The sequence below is a fragment of the Punica granatum genome, chromosome 2 (genome assembly GCF_007655135.1).
Source record: "Punica granatum isolate Tunisia-2019 chromosome 2, ASM765513v2, whole genome shotgun sequence".
Classification (NCBI taxonomy): domain Eukaryota; kingdom Viridiplantae; phylum Streptophyta; class Magnoliopsida; order Myrtales; family Lythraceae; genus Punica; species Punica granatum.
The window spans coordinates 32,585,647-32,602,403 of NC_045128.1; the positions used below are offsets into that span (position 1 = coordinate 32,585,647).

Sequence of the window (16,757 nt, forward strand, 5' to 3'; positions counted from 1 at the left end):
ATTCTAATACCAACTTGGGTTGGTGCAAGTAATCCCAATCGGAAGTTTTTGAGTTCAAGTTTCATGGTGTAGAATATCCATAATCGGAAGAGTTTTAAGCCTCAATGTATCGATTTTGTCTTGAACCTAAATTAGTAAGAACTCGTCAAAATTCCGAATATGAGGCGGTTGAGTTTGAAGATAATCGATCATGGGTTGCTTCAAAATAAGAAAGATAGGGATGAGGATATGACTGATCTTTCTCGAGAAAGAGAATGACAGCCAAAAAACATAACGTAAATACTTAGCCGACTGTCTTATCATCTATAAACAGTGTTGCTAACATGACCTTGGGTCATATGATATCAAATTTTGATATCATGGTCGGGAGTGATTCCAACTATGAAGACTGGGTGATTCCAACTATGAAGACAATTGTTCGTCTCGAACCGTTAGCATTTATTTGATGATGGTTAAGAAGACAATTTTGATACCAACTTGGGTTGGTGCAAGTGATCCCAATCGGAAGTTTTTGAGTTCAAGTTTCATAGTGTAGAATATCCATAATTGGAAGAGTTTTAAACTTCAATGTATCGATTTTGTCTTGAACCTAAATTAGTAAGAACTCGTCAAAATTCCGAATATGAGGTGGTTGAGTTTGAAGATAATCCATCATGGGTTACTTCAAAATAAGAAAGATAGGGATGAGGATATGACTGATCTTTCTCAGGAAAGAGAATGACAGCCCAAAAACAGAACGTAAATACTTAGCCGACTGTCTTATCATCTATAAACAGTGTCGCTAACATGACCTTGGGTCATGTGATATCAAATTTCGATATCATGGTTGGGAGTGATTCCAACTATGAAGACTGGGAGTAATTCCAACTATGAAGACAATTGTTTGTCTCGAACCGTTAGCATTTATTTGATGATGGTTAAGAAGACAATTCTGATACCAACTTGGGTTGGTGCAAGTGATCCCAATCGGAAGTTTTTGAGTTCAAGTTGCATGGTGTAGAATATCCATAATCAGAAGAGTTTTAAGCCTCAATGGATCGATTTTGTCTTGAACCTTAGTAAGAACTTGTCAAAATTCTGAATATGAGGCGGCTGAGTTTGAAGATAATCGATCATGGGTTGCTTCAAAATAAGAAAGATAGGGATGAGGATATGACTAATCTTTCTCGGGGAAGAGAATGACGGCCCAAAAACAAAACTTAAATACTTAGCCAACTGTCTTATCATCTATAAACAATATTGCTAACATGACCTTGAGTCATGTGATATCAAAATCTCAACTGTTCAATATGCGTGTGTCCTGAGTGGATCCCGCGTGTGAATCGCTGTGATTATCCCGTGTCACATAACACGGAGTCATCTATCCATAAAATTTGTACCCAAAAAAGCTATAACTGCCGTACTTGACAATAATATTGAGAAATTTCCTTCTTTTAGCTAAAGAAATACCAGCAAAGAAAAATAAGATAAATTTTCGTACATGGTTCCAAGTATTGATGCAGAGTATCAAGCCAATTTTGGTCTCTGTGATGCAGAGAAAAGATTTCGTAGGGGACTTGTATGGTCTGAAAATGTGGACTAGGTAGGGAATCCCATTAATTAAGTCGTATATGTTGGACTAATAGTACTGGAGATGTCAGATGAGGATCCCAACTTACAGTAAATTCCTGAAATTTATGCTCACGGAGACAAAATCCTGATTTTTTTTTCTTTTTGGTGAACAAATCGTAAATTTAAATTGATCGAGGGGATTAATTAAATGAAAGATATTGATATATTTTTCATCGACTCATTCTTTTTGGCAAGATTACGAGTTGACCGCACCAATTTGTCGATTGAGATTAATCATTGCTTGCATTGCCTTTCCCTAGCAATAAAGTCCTCTAAGGGGTTTCGAACAACTGCATTTCACCCGCTAATTCCACGTGCATTTTGCAAAAGCACAAATAGTTTTTTTTTTTTTGGAATTCTGCTTTTTTTTAATACAAGGAATTTTCATAAATTTAGTACAACTAAATATAAATTATAATAGCTAAAGAGGCATAGATAATCTCATAACAAGTATTGAATATAAAATATCTTGATTACAAAGTGAATGTACGCGTCACTGTATTGCATCTTCTTTGATAATGGGGGCATTGTTTTTCCTCAGCACTGAGAAAACATTCAGGCAGTCCATAGCTTCTACTAACATTAGGGCTAGTATTCAGGGTGGTTGTTCCACATCGAACAAATAGAAAATAGGTTCCGAGTGTATAAGATTATTGGACTTAATATTCTACCGTTTCTACCAAAAAATAAATATATATCGTTTATAAAGCCCGACCACTTACACACGCTATATAGTTCACCAGAGCAGGTTACATCCGTCCAATATTAAGAGAAACCAAAGTGCGCCTTACTCCTCGTGGCCGTTAAGTCCAAATACGGATATAGAAGTTCAGCTCGTAATCAATTCTTGAGGCCGAAAAACATGTTTTGCTCGAGACTTGAATTGCAATCTTCCTTTTCTAATGGTGTAGTAGCAAATGGAGAAACTACTTTTCCCGAATATAGAAATTCAAATCTTGAACAACTTGATCGTCAGCATCGATGAAATTGTGGTGTTATATATAGCAGATCCCATTCCCAGCAAACAAATCCCGGAGGGATATCAGCATTGTGTAATTCAATGTAGACCCGGTTGGAGATTCTACCTATGATTCTCTCCTGAGATTTGAAGGGAAAAATCTCCTTAATTCCCACCTGGGGATTCTCCCTAAAATCTTTTACATATATTGTCTCCCACCACTTATAATTAATTAATTGATCTTCTCCCATTAATCAATGCACAATTTTATATCATACTATATTTAATATTCCAATCTTCGTTAGATAGGGCAAGCATGTGTTATTGTAGATTACGAGGTGTTGGCAATCAATAGAGTGAACTTAATTCTCACTCGCGTATCGGATTGTCTTGACCATGAAACGAAATAATATAATAATTCGTCAATTGTACCATTTTCATGATTTAAATGGCAACTGCGTGTATATTTCTTCATGACACTATGAAATGTTGGAGACATTCGCTTGATCATGGCCACAATATATCGTTGCATTTTTTCAATTACGAATAAGACGTATAGACCTAGTATAATTAAATAAATTTTTTTATTTTTAATAAAAAGATACTGGTAATATTAATATGAATATCAAATCTAAAATTTCTTTAATTATTACGAAAATATGTGCGATGCTACGTTATTTTTATTTTTACTATCGTATACATATTTTATACAGGCCCTAGTCACCAATCACCATGCATGCAAGTGCGTGTGGGCCCATAAAAGTCAAAGCCTCAGAAGGTTCCGATTAATGATTTTCCAATTCTATTTCTTGGATCAGTTATTCTTATCTTCTGGAAAACTTTTAAGGTAAATTGCACTGATGATTCAAAATATTTTATAAATTTTTCATTATGGTTTAAAAAGTTTTTTTCGCTACATGATGGTACAAAATGTTTCAAAGTTGTTTCATGATGGTACAAACCGTCAACTCGAGCTTGACGCCGTCAAGCCGACGCTGACGTGACTACTACGTGTCATCTCCTCGCTGACGTGGCCGAAAAATTTAAAATAATTCTAAAAATTTTAAAACTTTTAAAACTTTTAAAAATAATTTAAAATTTTAAAATTTAAAATTTAAAATAATTTTTAAAAATAATTTTAAAATTGTCAAAATTTTAAAATAATTTTTTTATTTTTTTCTAAATTTTTACTCTTTTTTGTATTTTTTTTAATTATTTTTTGTCTTTTTTTAAAATAATTAAAAATAATTAAATTTTTAAAAAATAATTTTGAATTTTTAAAATTTTTAAAATATATATTTTATTTTTTTTCAAAATTTTTACTCTTTTTTGTTTTTTTAAATTAATTTTTGTATTTTTTAATTAATTTTTGTATTTTTTTGGACTTTTAAAATTTTTATTTTTTCTTAAATGACGTGGCGCACTATGATTGGTTCCACGTAACAAAAGTGACACATAGGACGCGCCACGTCAGCAAAATGTTAACGGCGTTAGGGCCAATTGACGGTTTGTACCATCATGAAATAATTTTGAAATATTTTGTACCATCATGTAGCGAAAAAAACTTTTTTAACCATAAAGAAACATTTGTAAAACATTTTGGACCACCAGTGCAATTTACCCAAACTTTTATCGTTATTCTTTTTTTTTCTTTCAAATGTTTCTCTTAGTCTTCCGTATAACCGAATTCAAGCTCACCAAAAAATTATTTTGGTCGAGAATTTAAATTACAAAACTGTATTTTATTTATTTATTATTTCTAGTTGAAAAATAATAAAGAATCAGTTTACCCACAATTATTATTTTAAGGTAAAGAATTAATTTATTAAGAAGATTGAAAACTGATATTTTTCAATGTGCAATTCAATATCTAAAAGTTCAATAGATCATAATTAAATTCAAGTTTGAGCTGAATTATTTCATGAAATTATCATTGCTCAGAAGCCATGAGCGCATTTTTCATACTCTTAAGAAAATCCACCCAATGATAGGGGCACATACGCTAGATTGTAATCCGACCTAGCTATTAACAGTAAAACCTTAATTAACTTAGAATATATTAATTAATTAGCCTGTCATGGCTAGCTATCATATAATATATATATATATATATGTATATATAGCATAATAGATGAGACTTTATTGCAGCAATTAGCCACACGTGATTTTACATTGTCAAGTGACATAGGCTAGGTCTTTCTTGGATAGCTTTGCTGGACAATATTATTGGACACAATTATCAATGACAAGAGAAGACCAAGATCTATTCAAATTCTAATTATATATGGCAATAGATTTTGAAGATATATCATATCGTCTGTTTTACTTGGATTTAAAAAAAAAATGACCATTTTGATGTCGATGTGGTGGTGCGATGTATATCGATTTATGGAATACTGGAATGGTGTCAAACAAAATAACACATGAATTCCGTTATCACACTTGTGGTCATAACAAAGGCAAGTTTCGCACTCCTTGAATGATTACTATTATCGTCTAGCCTCTGATATGTCGGCAAATCATTCGCGAAGTTTATATAGAACACCCAATAATTGTGCCAAGTACCGTCCACACATGTTCAAGGATTTGGACACAAGATATAACTTCTTGGCCCTTAAAGAGAGAGCAAATCCATGAGTAAACACAATAAATAAATAAACAAATAAATAAATGCTTATGATGAAGTGAGAGAGTAGATATATCATATATCATATATGTATACACTCATTTATATATAATAATAATAAGAAGAAGGAGGAGGATTAATAGCATAAAAAAGTATCATCTTTATATTTTTTTTATTCTAACATGACATTTCGAAAATTATTCAAAAAAATATTACTTTTTATTTTAGTCTAAATCTAACACGACATTAAATTTTTCGTTAATTTTAAATAGTAGTGTCACGTGTCGTCATTCTATTAGATTAGTGAATCCCACTTATTTTTATTTAATTAAAATTATTCTAAAATTAGCAAAAAGGGTCAGCTGACAGGCCCCGATTGGGCGGTGACAACCCCTACTATCGTCTTCGATCCTGATCGGGACGGTGGTGGCAACAATCAAGACCACCACTGCTGGAGTCGAAGGAGCCCAAAATTGGGGCTCCTCCGAAGGTGGTGGCCTCAATTGCGGCCACCATCACCGGCCCTCTCCTCTTTCGAGCCTTAGTCGATCCCTCCCTTTTTTTCTTTAATTTTCAAAAAAAATTATTAAATAAAAATAAGTGGGTCTCACTAGTTCAATAATGTGACGATTTGTGGCACTACCATTAAAATTGAGTGAAAATTTAACGTCGTACTAAATTTGAGACTAAAAAATGAAATACCGTACTTTTCTGGACAACTTTTAAAGGTCGTGGTAGAATTAGAAAATAGTATAAACGTGGTGAATTTTTGGACTATTAATCCTAATAATAATAAGAATATATATTTTATATATGTATACACAGCAACCAAATCGGCAATGGCCCTTCCAACTATTCATCCAAATGCATGAACCCAATCATCTATATAAACCCTTTCCCCTCTTGACTCCCCACTCACCCCCTCATCCCATCCCTTCTCATCTTCAGCTAGCCTTCATCAAGCTATCATCAGCTTCTCCTCCTACGACACCATACAATTACACAAGCAAAAGTACCCGAGATGCCCTTCGACTCAGTCCCTTCTCGTCGCTTCCAAACCCTAACCGTGGTCTCCAAGTGCACGGTCTTCCCTTCCGAGCCGTCCGCCATGGGAGACCTCAAGCTCTCTGTCTCCGACCTCCCCATGCTCTCCTGCCACTACATCCAAAAGGGCAACCTCTTCCCCCTCCCCGATCGCCCGCCCCTCCCCTCCCACTCCCTTGTCTCCGTCCTCCGTCTCGCCCTCTCCCGTGCCCTCACCTACTTTCCCCCGCTTGCAGGCCACCTCCTCACCGACTCCAAGGGTTACGTGCACATCACGTGCAATGATGCTGGGGTCGAGTTCGTCCATGCGAGAGCGGAGAGCTTGAGCATCCAAGACATCCTGGGGACGAAGCATGTCCCCAAATGCGTGAAGAAGCTTTTCTTGCTCGATCGGACTGTCAGCTACGAGGGCCACTTCAAGCCCATCCTAGCAGTCCAGGTATGGACCCTATGGTATATACTATAAGATATACAATTAAGCACGTATGTACACTTGAGCTATACATAATACATGTATAAGAATCATATTGTTATATAGGATTTTGGATTACGCTCGGTCACTGATTATCAGTTGGTGTTGCGAATGTCACCAGGTAACCGAGCTGTCCGACGGGGTCTTCATCGGGTGCTCGGTGAACCATGCGGTCATGGATGGCACGTCATTCTGGAACTTCTTCAACACATTCGCTGAGGTATGCCGGACCGGTGTTCGAAAGGTGTCGCGTATCCCCGACTTCAGCCGTGACTCGGTACTAATATCACCAGCGGTTCTCAAGCTTCCGGATGGTGGCCCGAGGGTCACATTCAATGAGAACGAGCCGCTGGCGGAGAGAATCTTCAGCTTCAGCCGGGAATCTATTCTTAAGCTCAAAGCGAAGGTCAACGGCAGCCCGAAGTGGAAAGATAACGATAACGGCTACACTAACGCCGTTGAGGTCATGGGGAAGCAGAGCAACGACCCCCTCTACCTGAGCGGTAACGGAAAGAAGGTGGAACGGATCCTCGAGGGATGGTTCCATAACGGCGTTTCCGAGCCAGCCGTCGAGAAGGCTAAGGAGATCTCGTCATTCCAGTCCATATGCGCGCTCCTGTGGCGGTTGGTTACACGCGCAAGGAGACTGCCGGCCCATAAAATGACGACGTTTAGGATGGCCGTGAATGTCCGGCACCGGCTCAAGCCGAAGCTCGACGCGAGCTACTTCGGGAATGCAATCCAGAGCATCCCCACCCATGCGCTGGCCGCAGAGTTACTCTCGCACGACCTGCGGTGGTGCGCGGAGCAGCTGAACAAGACAGTTGCTGCCCATGGAGATGATGCAGTGAGGCGGCTTGTGGAGGATTGGGAGAGGGAACCGCGGTGCTTCCCATTGGGGAACCCCGACGGCGCGTCCATCACAATGGGGAGCTCCCCGAGGTTCCCGATGTACGAGAACGATTTCGGGTGGGGCCGGCCGGTGGCGGTCAGGAGTGGAAGGGCTAACAAATTCGATGGTAAGATCTCGGCCTTCCCGGGGAGGGAAGGAGGTGGGAGCGTCGATCTCGAGGTGGTCTTGGCCCCCGAGACAATGTCGGCGGTCGAGTCCGACATGGAGTTCATGCAATACGTGTCGTCATATTAGAGGATGGTGATTGCGGAATATTGGTGAATCAATCCGTTGTCCCCTGACCGTTGGATCAGGGGGGAAATGATTTGGGAGGGTTATGTGATATGATCATCATCTATCTTAGCTATACATATTCACAGACCACTTGATTAAGGATCTACTCTTGCACGAGTGAGTGACTCTTCTCTGCCACAGTGCAAAGAAGGTAATTATTGTGTTGATCATTAGAAAAGTGATCTCTCTCTCTTTAGGTGTATATGTTCTAAATTCGGTTTATAGTGATTTACGATGCATTTGGATTCAGAGTTAAAGTAATTTTGATTTTGATTGTGGAAAACGACAAATGAGTTGGGATTATAAATTTGACTTGGAAAACGTGTATTTTTGTTGTGTAGTGTGTTAAGTTAAAGTTAAAGTTAAAATTTTCGACTTGGAAAATGTGTATTTTTGTTATATAGCGTGTTGAGTTAAAGTTAAAGTTAAAATCAAAGTGATTTTAACTCCCAAAACAAACAGGCCTCTGATTATCTCTTATTAGGCGATAGGAGGAGCTTTTATTACCCATTGATCTTTTAGGCATTTGTCATTTTTTTCGGTGTGAACCCTGATAATCGAAATTCTAATCGAGTCTCGACTAATTTAGTCAAATCGGGTTGACCTCCTAAAGAGTAATGCTCTCTCAGCGTGGATTTGGCATTTGCCATTTATCTATCGAAAAACAAAAAGACTAGATCAAAGAGGGGAAAAATATTGATTGAGTATTACCCATTCACATTTGATGAGTAAATTCAATTAGAATGTTTATACGTGAGAATTTATGGCCCTGTTGTGAGATCAATTTTTCATTTTTAAGTATTATGATTGGGTGTTACACTGCCAAGTGGCTAAGTAATACTCAATGAATATTTGTTATCAAAGAGGGTATATCACGTATTAGACCACGAGCCTCCCTTGTAACTGAAAATAAAAAAGGGATATAGCACAGTCACACACGCTTTTGCTTGATAATAAAAAAGTTTCAGATTCAATATTTGTTATTATGAGACTATCCGTACACTTTTATTAATTATTAGAATTTTTATTCCGTTACACTAAGCCCATTTGCCTAAAAAAAACACACGCACAAAGGGTGACATTTCATTCACAAGGTAAGCTTCTGTTTTAAGAAACTAGTACCTACTCGTCTATTTATTTGTTTTTTGTCTTTACAAAAATATTAATTGGCCTAAAAAGACTATGCCAAGGAAAAATATAATGGCGGCAAAAACCAAAGTAATAAAATTAAATCCAAGACCTATTATAATAAGGGGCAAAGTTCACCTGATTACGATAGAGATTCACGATCCTATTAAGTCTTGGTCAAAGAAAAAATAAACCAGCACAAAAATCACCTGGCAATTAGGGACACCTGCATTTCCAAAGCAATGATTCGAAATTTACTGGAACCTCTCCATATCCTAGGCAAGGCGATGCTCGAAGGTTCATTCTTAGTCAATAAGATGAAAATATATCATATGGTCTCACCAAAAATAAAAGAACATGAGAGTTATCTTATTAAGAATCTATATATATATATATATATATATAACAAAATTCAAATCGAATTTTCACGTTGTCGCATCATAAAAAATAAGAAACGAAACTCTCTCGCTTTACTATGTCATCACTTATATATTGAGAAATTTTTTTAAGAATATAGAGCAAAATATAGACCAATTCTTACAAATATATATTGCATGGCCATATAAGTAGAAAAGAATCGAGCGAACCTTACCAGGGATTGACATGCTGCGAATCGTCTGAATTGCAATAGCTAAATGATGATGAACAATATCAGTCCACCGTAGACCCCCAGGAGTATCTGTCATTCTGCTAAACAGGATATATTGAACGAAATATATGTATATATATTCAATAATATACGCAACGTAAGTGCAAACCAAAAAATACATATGTATATATCAGATAATATTGCCTTTATATATATATATATATATACATATATACACATGGAAACGAAAAGGGAAGGCAGAACAATTCCACCGGAAATAAAGGAAGGCAGAACAAGACTTACATATAATTCTATATTCTATGTACGATCTTAAACCACTTTTTTCTCTTCCTCTTTAAATTTTAGTTTTCTTAGTTGAACTTTGATTTGTTAAATGAACTTTTTAATGCACATTTGAAATTGATTTATTTGCTATTGATTGTTTTGATAGGATTTTTGTTGTAGTTTTATTATGGATATCGTTTCAGTAACTGTAAAACTTTTCGGATTTCTATTCCATGAATATTTATTTTTAATTTTTATTTTGAAATTTGATGGAGATTCATTTCTCCATGAACTTTGAGGTCAGGAGCTTTAGTTATTTATTCTCAATTCTTAATTCTTTGATTGAAATTTAATTGGTAGAATAAATTTTTAATACAAATTTCAAACTAATTTCTTCAATATTGATTGTTTAATTTTAATATCTTCTCTATTGCAATTCCATTATGAGTGTTGCTTCAGTAACGATCAGACTTTTCTAATTTCTTTGCCACGAATATTGCTTTTGTATTCTTTTTTCATCATGTCATCATAATATAATGGAAATCGTTTTTCCATGAACTTCAAGTTCATAAGCTTTATGTATTTATTCTTAATTCTTTGGTTGAATTTTGATGTATAAATTTTTTAATGCAAATTTCAAATTAATTACTTCAATATTGATTGTTTTAGTAATTTTCTCTAAAATTTTCTTTTTTATGGTTGAACTTTGATTGGTTGAATGAACTTTTTGATGCAAATTCAAAGTTGGTTGTTATGATTTTTATTGTTTTTCATGCAAGTTTTGCATATTATAATTATAGTTAAACCAAAAGGATAATACTAAATTAATATATATAGTCTTAGATTCTTTTTCTCAATTCCTATTTTTACATAAAACTCAATCATTTATATATATATATATATATTATGATCAAATTTTGCAGTATTTAACAATATAAATAAGTTTTGATACTTCAAGATTTGTATATTCAAATTTTTGATGAAGCACAACGCGCGGTCATTGTCTACTTAATATAAATTGAGGGTGAGAGTCAATTGCCATTGTAGTTTTTTCTTTTTCCACTTTTGCGACGAGGAGCCATACTTTTACTATATTCATTTAGACTAATTCCATTTAAGTATCGGCTTAGCCCTGAGTCATGAGGTACTTCCAATAAATATCGCATCCTTGAATTACAGATAAAGTCTATTGAATAAAATTTCAATTCGTCGTTAAGTCAAATCCTCGTAATTATATTTCGTCACTGTATTAAACTTCTATTTTCTTAATCTTTCCCGGTGTAGTAAACTTCCTTTATTTGTAGGGAATCATTTTTCGCTCCCTGACATGATCCATCCCTAATTGTTAATTTGACATTGGAGGACCCATAGACTATATGATATGAATCCTACTCCTACCTCAAATTGTGATAACATGAGAGTAAATTCTCATGTTTGGCTCTTCACTTTTTTATATCCTATCTTTTCGTTGTTAGGCATAGTTAATATACTCATATAGTATCACTGAAATCAAGCGCAGTTTAAGTAGTAAGCACAGAATCATTCGGTGAATTCGTGTTATTCTAAACAATCATAATTTCATAAACACCCTTAACCTTTCGAGTCATTCATTATTTTCTTTTATTTTATGTAAATTAATACTTGATCGTGTGAGAATTCATTTCACGTGTCACATCAGATCATTCCCAGTGTGTTACTCGAGTGACCCGATGACATCCGAAGACGAAGTTTGGGTCCCGTTGAATAGTGGGACGGTAACACAAACTCAGGATACATTACTGCGCGGCATAAAACTTCAGGGCGCAAAACGATCGAGATGAAAACTTTGGGGTAAAAAAGGAAATACAATTCCCCGGAGTTACGAATTCTTCCCCGTCAAACCCGTGTCTCCGTCAGTCAGATCTGCACTCCTCATTCCCGTTCTAGCTTCAGCAGGGAAAGCGAGCTCGAAGTCAATCTCCGAACTCCGACCTTCCTCTCGGCGGTCCTGACTCCGGCAATTGTTTTACCTGCGAATCGATTCTTACGTATCTGCTCCTCCGTTCATCGGGCTGGATCTAGTGAATGTTCGTCCTCTGATCGGGAGCTCAGATTCAACTTCTCTGTATCGTTCTTCGTCTACAAGTTCGAAGCATTCCACTGCAGTAGCTCTCCCCGAAGTTCTTGGACGATTTCCCGGTGATCTTCCGGCATCGATCATGAAGTAAGCTGTGGATTCCTTGTAAAGTCGATCTATCGGAGGAGGAAACCTGTGGGAGAGAAGGATGAGAAGAGGCGGCTATCTGAAGAATCCGATAGCTTTCATATGTGCGGTGGTCTCAGCCTGCTGCCTCTTCGTTGTGTTCGTGTCCGTCCTCAGGCTCCCCGAGGCACCGGCTGGGATTAGCTCGTTCGAGCCTCACAGCGCCACGAAAATCCGAAAGCTTTCATGGAGGAGCGATGGCCCAGACTTGGGTGTGTTCGGGGAGATGATGATTGAAATGCTGCCAAAGGATCTCGCTTTCACCGTATTTGTCCCCTCCAAAGAGGCCTTCGTGCGGGACCTCAGGCTGAGCCCGATAAACAGCAGCCTCTATAAGCAAAACACAAGCGACAACTACGCGATAATCTCTCGCGTGCTCGGCTTCTCGGCCGTACCCCGGGATCTCTCTTCCAGTACATTGCCAATAGGTCAGGAGGTAAACTACGACTCACTGTCGGGTTTTACACTGCACGCATCAAAGGACGAGGTTGGAAGGGTCGTGGTAAATGGGGTCCAATCGAAGCGAGTTGACATCAAGAAAGGGGATATTGTAGTACATGTTATGGATGGGGTTGTGATGGATGCTGATTTCGAGCAATCTGTGCAGCCAGATGATGATTAGATCAAAGGTTGCAATAGCATGCACACCAATTTATGTGACAACAATCCATAGTTTTTGCTAATTTGCCAGATCTATACATCTTTCAAGTTCAATGAAGACAGTAACAGTTTCGGAATTGTTTACTTTCTTTGGTGAGGCTCCCAGCTTGAAAGTTCTTAAGGAAATGAAGAGAAATAAATTGTCAACAGATGAACTGCAGGTACATGTCAGCAGCTACTGGAAAAGACACCGAAGAAACAAAAATGAGTAAAACAATGATATGGAAAAATAGAAAAGGGAGTGACGGAGAATGAACTTCAGCCTTCATTTGCCTGGAATGAGTACATCCAGCTTAAGTGTAGAGCTTTGAACGCAATGAGGGAGATAGTATATTCTGCGTAGAGAGAGGGATGTTGAAAACTGAATTGACAACTTGAGATAGTCTCAAGAATACCCGTGTCCTCTCCCTTATCCCTGTAGCATTTCTCCAAATCCTCTTCTAATATAACCGTCTGAAGCAAGAATACATATGAATGTATGACGTCCCGATCTAGCTCCCAGAAGTAGCAGGCACAGAAACTGGTTTTGAATCCTCTGCCTTTTCATGTTCCTTGTTGAGCATCTAAAGGGCGATTCAAAAATAAAAATGCATTAAGTTGGGTAATTACAGAGATTATAGAGAGAGAACACATTATTTAGTTGAAGTCACTAATGATTGACGGAAGAATATTTACTCTCAGACCTCGAAGTCCATCTTAGCATAGGCCAACTAACCTTATTGTTGATCAAGTTATGGAGAGCTATGACGCTTCGAATGAGGGACGAGAGATATATAACTAGCATCATGTCATTTGTTTTTACTGCAAGGAAAACGGAAACAAAGATGAAAACCAGAATAATAATACCAATAAGACTATCATTCTGCGACCAAACATGTTATATTCTGTGTTTCTTTACCTGCAAAAGCCTTGATCAATTCATTGACGTTGAGATTCGGGAGAAGGTTGAAGACATCCTATAGAGGACAGAGCAACATCTCCAGATCAGAGTTAAATTAAAACAAACCTAAAAGCTAAATTAGCCACAGCTAGTAAAACGTAAAGTGAAGATGGCTGCATTTAAGTTTGTAGAAACTCTAGTTCTTAGCATGAACTACAGGTAATTTGCTCACAAGATTCTAGTATACTATATGAATTTAAAAAATCACCAAGAAATCTTTAACAAACATTTTTCACATAGTGACTCAGAAACAAACCTGTAGATGATACAAGATTTCATGGTTCAATGGAAGCTTTTCATCAATGACAAGGTCAAGATATCCTCTGATCTCCTTCAGCCGAGCATCCAACCCTTTCAATGCGGTAAGTTTCCCAGTTACCTGCACATTGCAAAAGAGTGAATCTTCCAGCTCACAACAAGATGAAGGTCGATCGTTATAATTGGGTTAAAACTTCCAGTTAGTAAGCTTGCAGCCAAGCAATATAGGAAAAACCTCTGTCGCAAGAGTGCTAATGGTTGTATCCTTCACATCTCGAAGCAAGTGTTCCACACCTGCATATACAGAAATTTTGTAGGTAATTTCTGAATACTGAAGCAAAATCAAATTAGGGACTACATCTTTTATGCAACATGAGTTCCTGTCTAAAATGGCATACCTATTTCCTCGACCTCATGAGCAGCAATTTCCGATGGAACATGAACAAACACCTTCTGGCTTTTCTGTGTGGCATTCTGCAAGCAAGTGGACAACCCCAAAACTTAGCAGCAATAACAACAGAAAGATAACTGAAAATTATAAATAAATGGATTTTGTTCTATAAGGATAAGATTGCCCATTCTTACCTCCTTAACCTCTTCAACTGTGCAGTACGCTTTCGTCGGTATCCCAAGTTCTTTAGGTTGGACATCAATGATCACCAGCACAGGATTAGGGACGTAGCTGAATCCCAAGGAGATAAGCAGTAAGAAGAAGCAAATAAAGCAGAATGAAGTAATGGTACGTAACCATAAATAAAAAAATCAAATGAATAAATCAAAAAATCAACGTATTTAGGATGCATTAGCTTACGTATCAAACAAAGCATGTATATTCAGATCATTCTCCCGCAGTTTTGGACCTGTGCTGTACCAGCCAACGACATGCTCCTTGGCTGAAATATATGTTCAATTGGTCAATACTTGTACGTCATACAAATATGCCTTAACCATAAATGCTACATGAAAACATACCATTAATTCTCTTGAACATGGAAAACATTGCTTCATGGTAATTGTGGTCCAAGAACCAAATGCTTGGATCCTTCTCGTCTTCCTCGAAAGGCACTGCAGATTGACAAACAAAAACACAAACTAAGCCTCAACCCACTCAAAACTTTAGCAGTACTGACAATCACTAATAGCATATGCAAACAGCCATAACTAGAAGCAATGCAATGATTCACAATCACCCACTTGATCGGATGAACTGAATCTTGATGGTAAATTTTAGTGTCCAGACACTTCAGCGACCAAGGAGGAGTTTTGAAGTCCACAGCTTCCCTAGATGAATAAAGAGAACACACCATGGCAAAACCAAGGAAAAATACCCTCTAATTAAGTAGTTGTCACAATATTGAAACAAGGGGCAAATTCTTTCAATGATGAATTAGTGCCGGCTTCTTATCCAGAGAAAGTATAAGCTTTCAAACATAAGAATTCTTCAAAAGATCCTTAGGGGGTACTTCTAATCGAGAGAATTTTCACATGAGAATCTGCTCCTTTGCTAAAACTCGATTTTAGTATAGTGCAAGAGTCGTCCTTACAGCTTAAATGCATCATTGCAGCTTTCCAATGATGTTCTAATCCCCAAACCGTACATACTCTTCACAGCAAGTACTCATTACAGCATGAGGACCTTCCAACGATATTGTAATCCCCAAAACCCTAAATCCCGAACCTCAACACTATAGCTGATATACTACAGGACTGGCCATATTTCTACAACAGAACTCAAGCAATCAACCAAAATTTAGTCGAAGAAATTGATCATTCCATAATGGAGGTCTAACAACGGAAGCAAAATCTAAAAGTCTAAAGATCTAAGCTCAATCACAGCACAAAAAGCAGCAAGGACAAGGTAGCGAAAGCTAATGAAGAGAAGAAAGCGAGCTCAAAACCTGCGTAGCTGTTGGTGACATCGACGGTGCCCTTGAAGGAAGTGCCGAGGAGGATGCCGACGACGCGCTTGCGGGTGTCCTTGGCGACGCGGTTGTAGTTATCGACGATGCTGAGGAGGACAAGGGGGTGGACTATCACCTTGTCCATCGGCCTCGCGGCTATCTGCTGCGTCTTGATGACGTCCATCGCCGCCGCCGGTCGGTGATCGGAATTGGAGTGTCGTTCCGGTGGGGAAATGTCTTTCAGCTGGGCTGGCTTTTCTTCTTCCCAGGAAATCGAAGCAAGTGCGAACTTCCTGAGTAAATAATAATAACTTTATATTATTACATTATATATATCTTATCTTATTCAATTTTAAATGTATAAAAAAGGAAAAAAAATTATAATACTTATTTTGTTTTATTAGACATTTTAATATTAATATGAAAAATGAATATCTAGTTTCAACACCATGGCACATCGAGCTCGAGCAAGGCTCAGTTTGACATCTAATCGAGTAAGATCGACCATTTCCCTAGACGAGCAACTTCACACTCTTAGGTCAAGACCGATACCGAAATTACCAGACGAAACCGTACGAGAAAACGGGATAATGCAAACTTACCGAAGTGTCGTCCTCTGTCAATTTTCTCGGCGATGAGAACAAAAGAGTTTCAATTTCTGTACGGATACGATTCTCTCTTCAAATTTCAGCCAGCTTACGAAGCGGGAGGCGTGATTATAAGGTGGGGATGGGCCGAGGTCATAAAAGTTGATGGGCCAGGTTCTGGAATTGGGCCAAATGTGGGCCTGAGCTCGCTGATGTGATTGGGCCAAATCTGTCTCTCGGTGGAAGAGAAAATTCTACCCAGATTGGATC

General features: G+C 37.6%; 3 protein-coding genes across 4 annotated transcripts; 2 read left to right on the forward strand and 1 right to left on the reverse strand.

Annotated features, from left to right (window-relative positions):
- Positions 1-6,093: 6,093 nt before the first annotated feature.
- On the forward strand, positions 6,094-8,218 carry LOC116197826 (uncharacterized acetyltransferase At3g50280). Its single transcript, XM_031528076.1, has 2 exons — positions 6,094-6,678; positions 6,833-8,218. Exons 1-2 carry the CDS (start codon positions 6,217-6,219, stop codon positions 7,856-7,858), a joined length of 1,488 nt encoding a protein of 495 aa, XP_031383936.1. The 5' UTR covers positions 6,094-6,216; the 3' UTR covers positions 7,859-8,218.
- Positions 8,219-11,673: 3,455 nt separating this feature from the next.
- LOC116196926 lies at positions 11,674-12,878 on the forward strand. The gene has a single exon (XM_031526883.1). It carries the CDS (start codon positions 12,164-12,166, stop codon positions 12,761-12,763), a length of 600 nt encoding a protein of 199 aa, XP_031382743.1. The 5' UTR covers positions 11,674-12,163; the 3' UTR covers positions 12,764-12,878.
- On the reverse strand, positions 12,793-16,193 carry LOC116196925 (26S proteasome non-ATPase regulatory subunit 7 homolog A-like). 2 transcript variants are annotated; one of them, XM_031526882.1, is made up of 11 exons: positions 15,898-16,070; positions 15,194-15,280; positions 14,972-15,064; positions 14,811-14,892; positions 14,585-14,681; positions 14,398-14,473; positions 14,235-14,293; positions 13,998-14,120; positions 13,700-13,757; positions 13,517-13,602; positions 12,793-13,364 (listed from the first exon to the last, which is right to left on the reverse strand). In XM_031526882.1, coding segments are annotated over exons 2-11 (747 nt in total). In that variant the 5' UTR covers positions 15,195-15,280; positions 15,898-16,070; the 3' UTR covers positions 12,793-13,292. The 2 variants fall into 2 exon arrangements, with proteins under 2 accessions (XP_031382742.1, XP_031382741.1); XM_031526881.1 differs by lacking the exon at positions 15,194-15,280 and having other exon boundaries at positions 15,898-16,193.
- Positions 16,194-16,757: the final 564 nt, after the last annotated feature.

Coding starts and splice junctions, on each gene's coding strand:
- LOC116197826 (XM_031528076.1), top strand. CDS start 6,217: ATGCCCTTCGACTCAGTCCCTTCTCGTCGCTTCCAAACCCTAACCGTG. Junction 6,679..6,832: donor AGCCCATCCTAGCAGTCCAG/GTATGGACCCTA, acceptor GAATGTCACCAG/GTAACCGAGCTGTCCGACGG.
- LOC116196926 (XM_031526883.1), top strand. CDS start 12,164: ATGAGAAGAGGCGGCTATCTGAAGAATCCGATAGCTTTCATATGTGCG.
- LOC116196925 (XM_031526881.1), bottom strand. CDS start 16,084: ATGGACGTCATCAAGACGCAGCAGATAGCCGCGAGGCCGATGGACAAG. Junction 14,893..14,971: donor CATGTTCAAGAGAATTAATG/GTATGTTTTCAT, acceptor CATATATTTCAG/CCAAGGAGCATGTCGTTGGC. Junction 13,758..13,997: donor AAATCTTGTATCATCTACAG/GTTTGTTTCTGA, acceptor TGTCCTCTATAG/GATGTCTTCAACCTTCTCCC.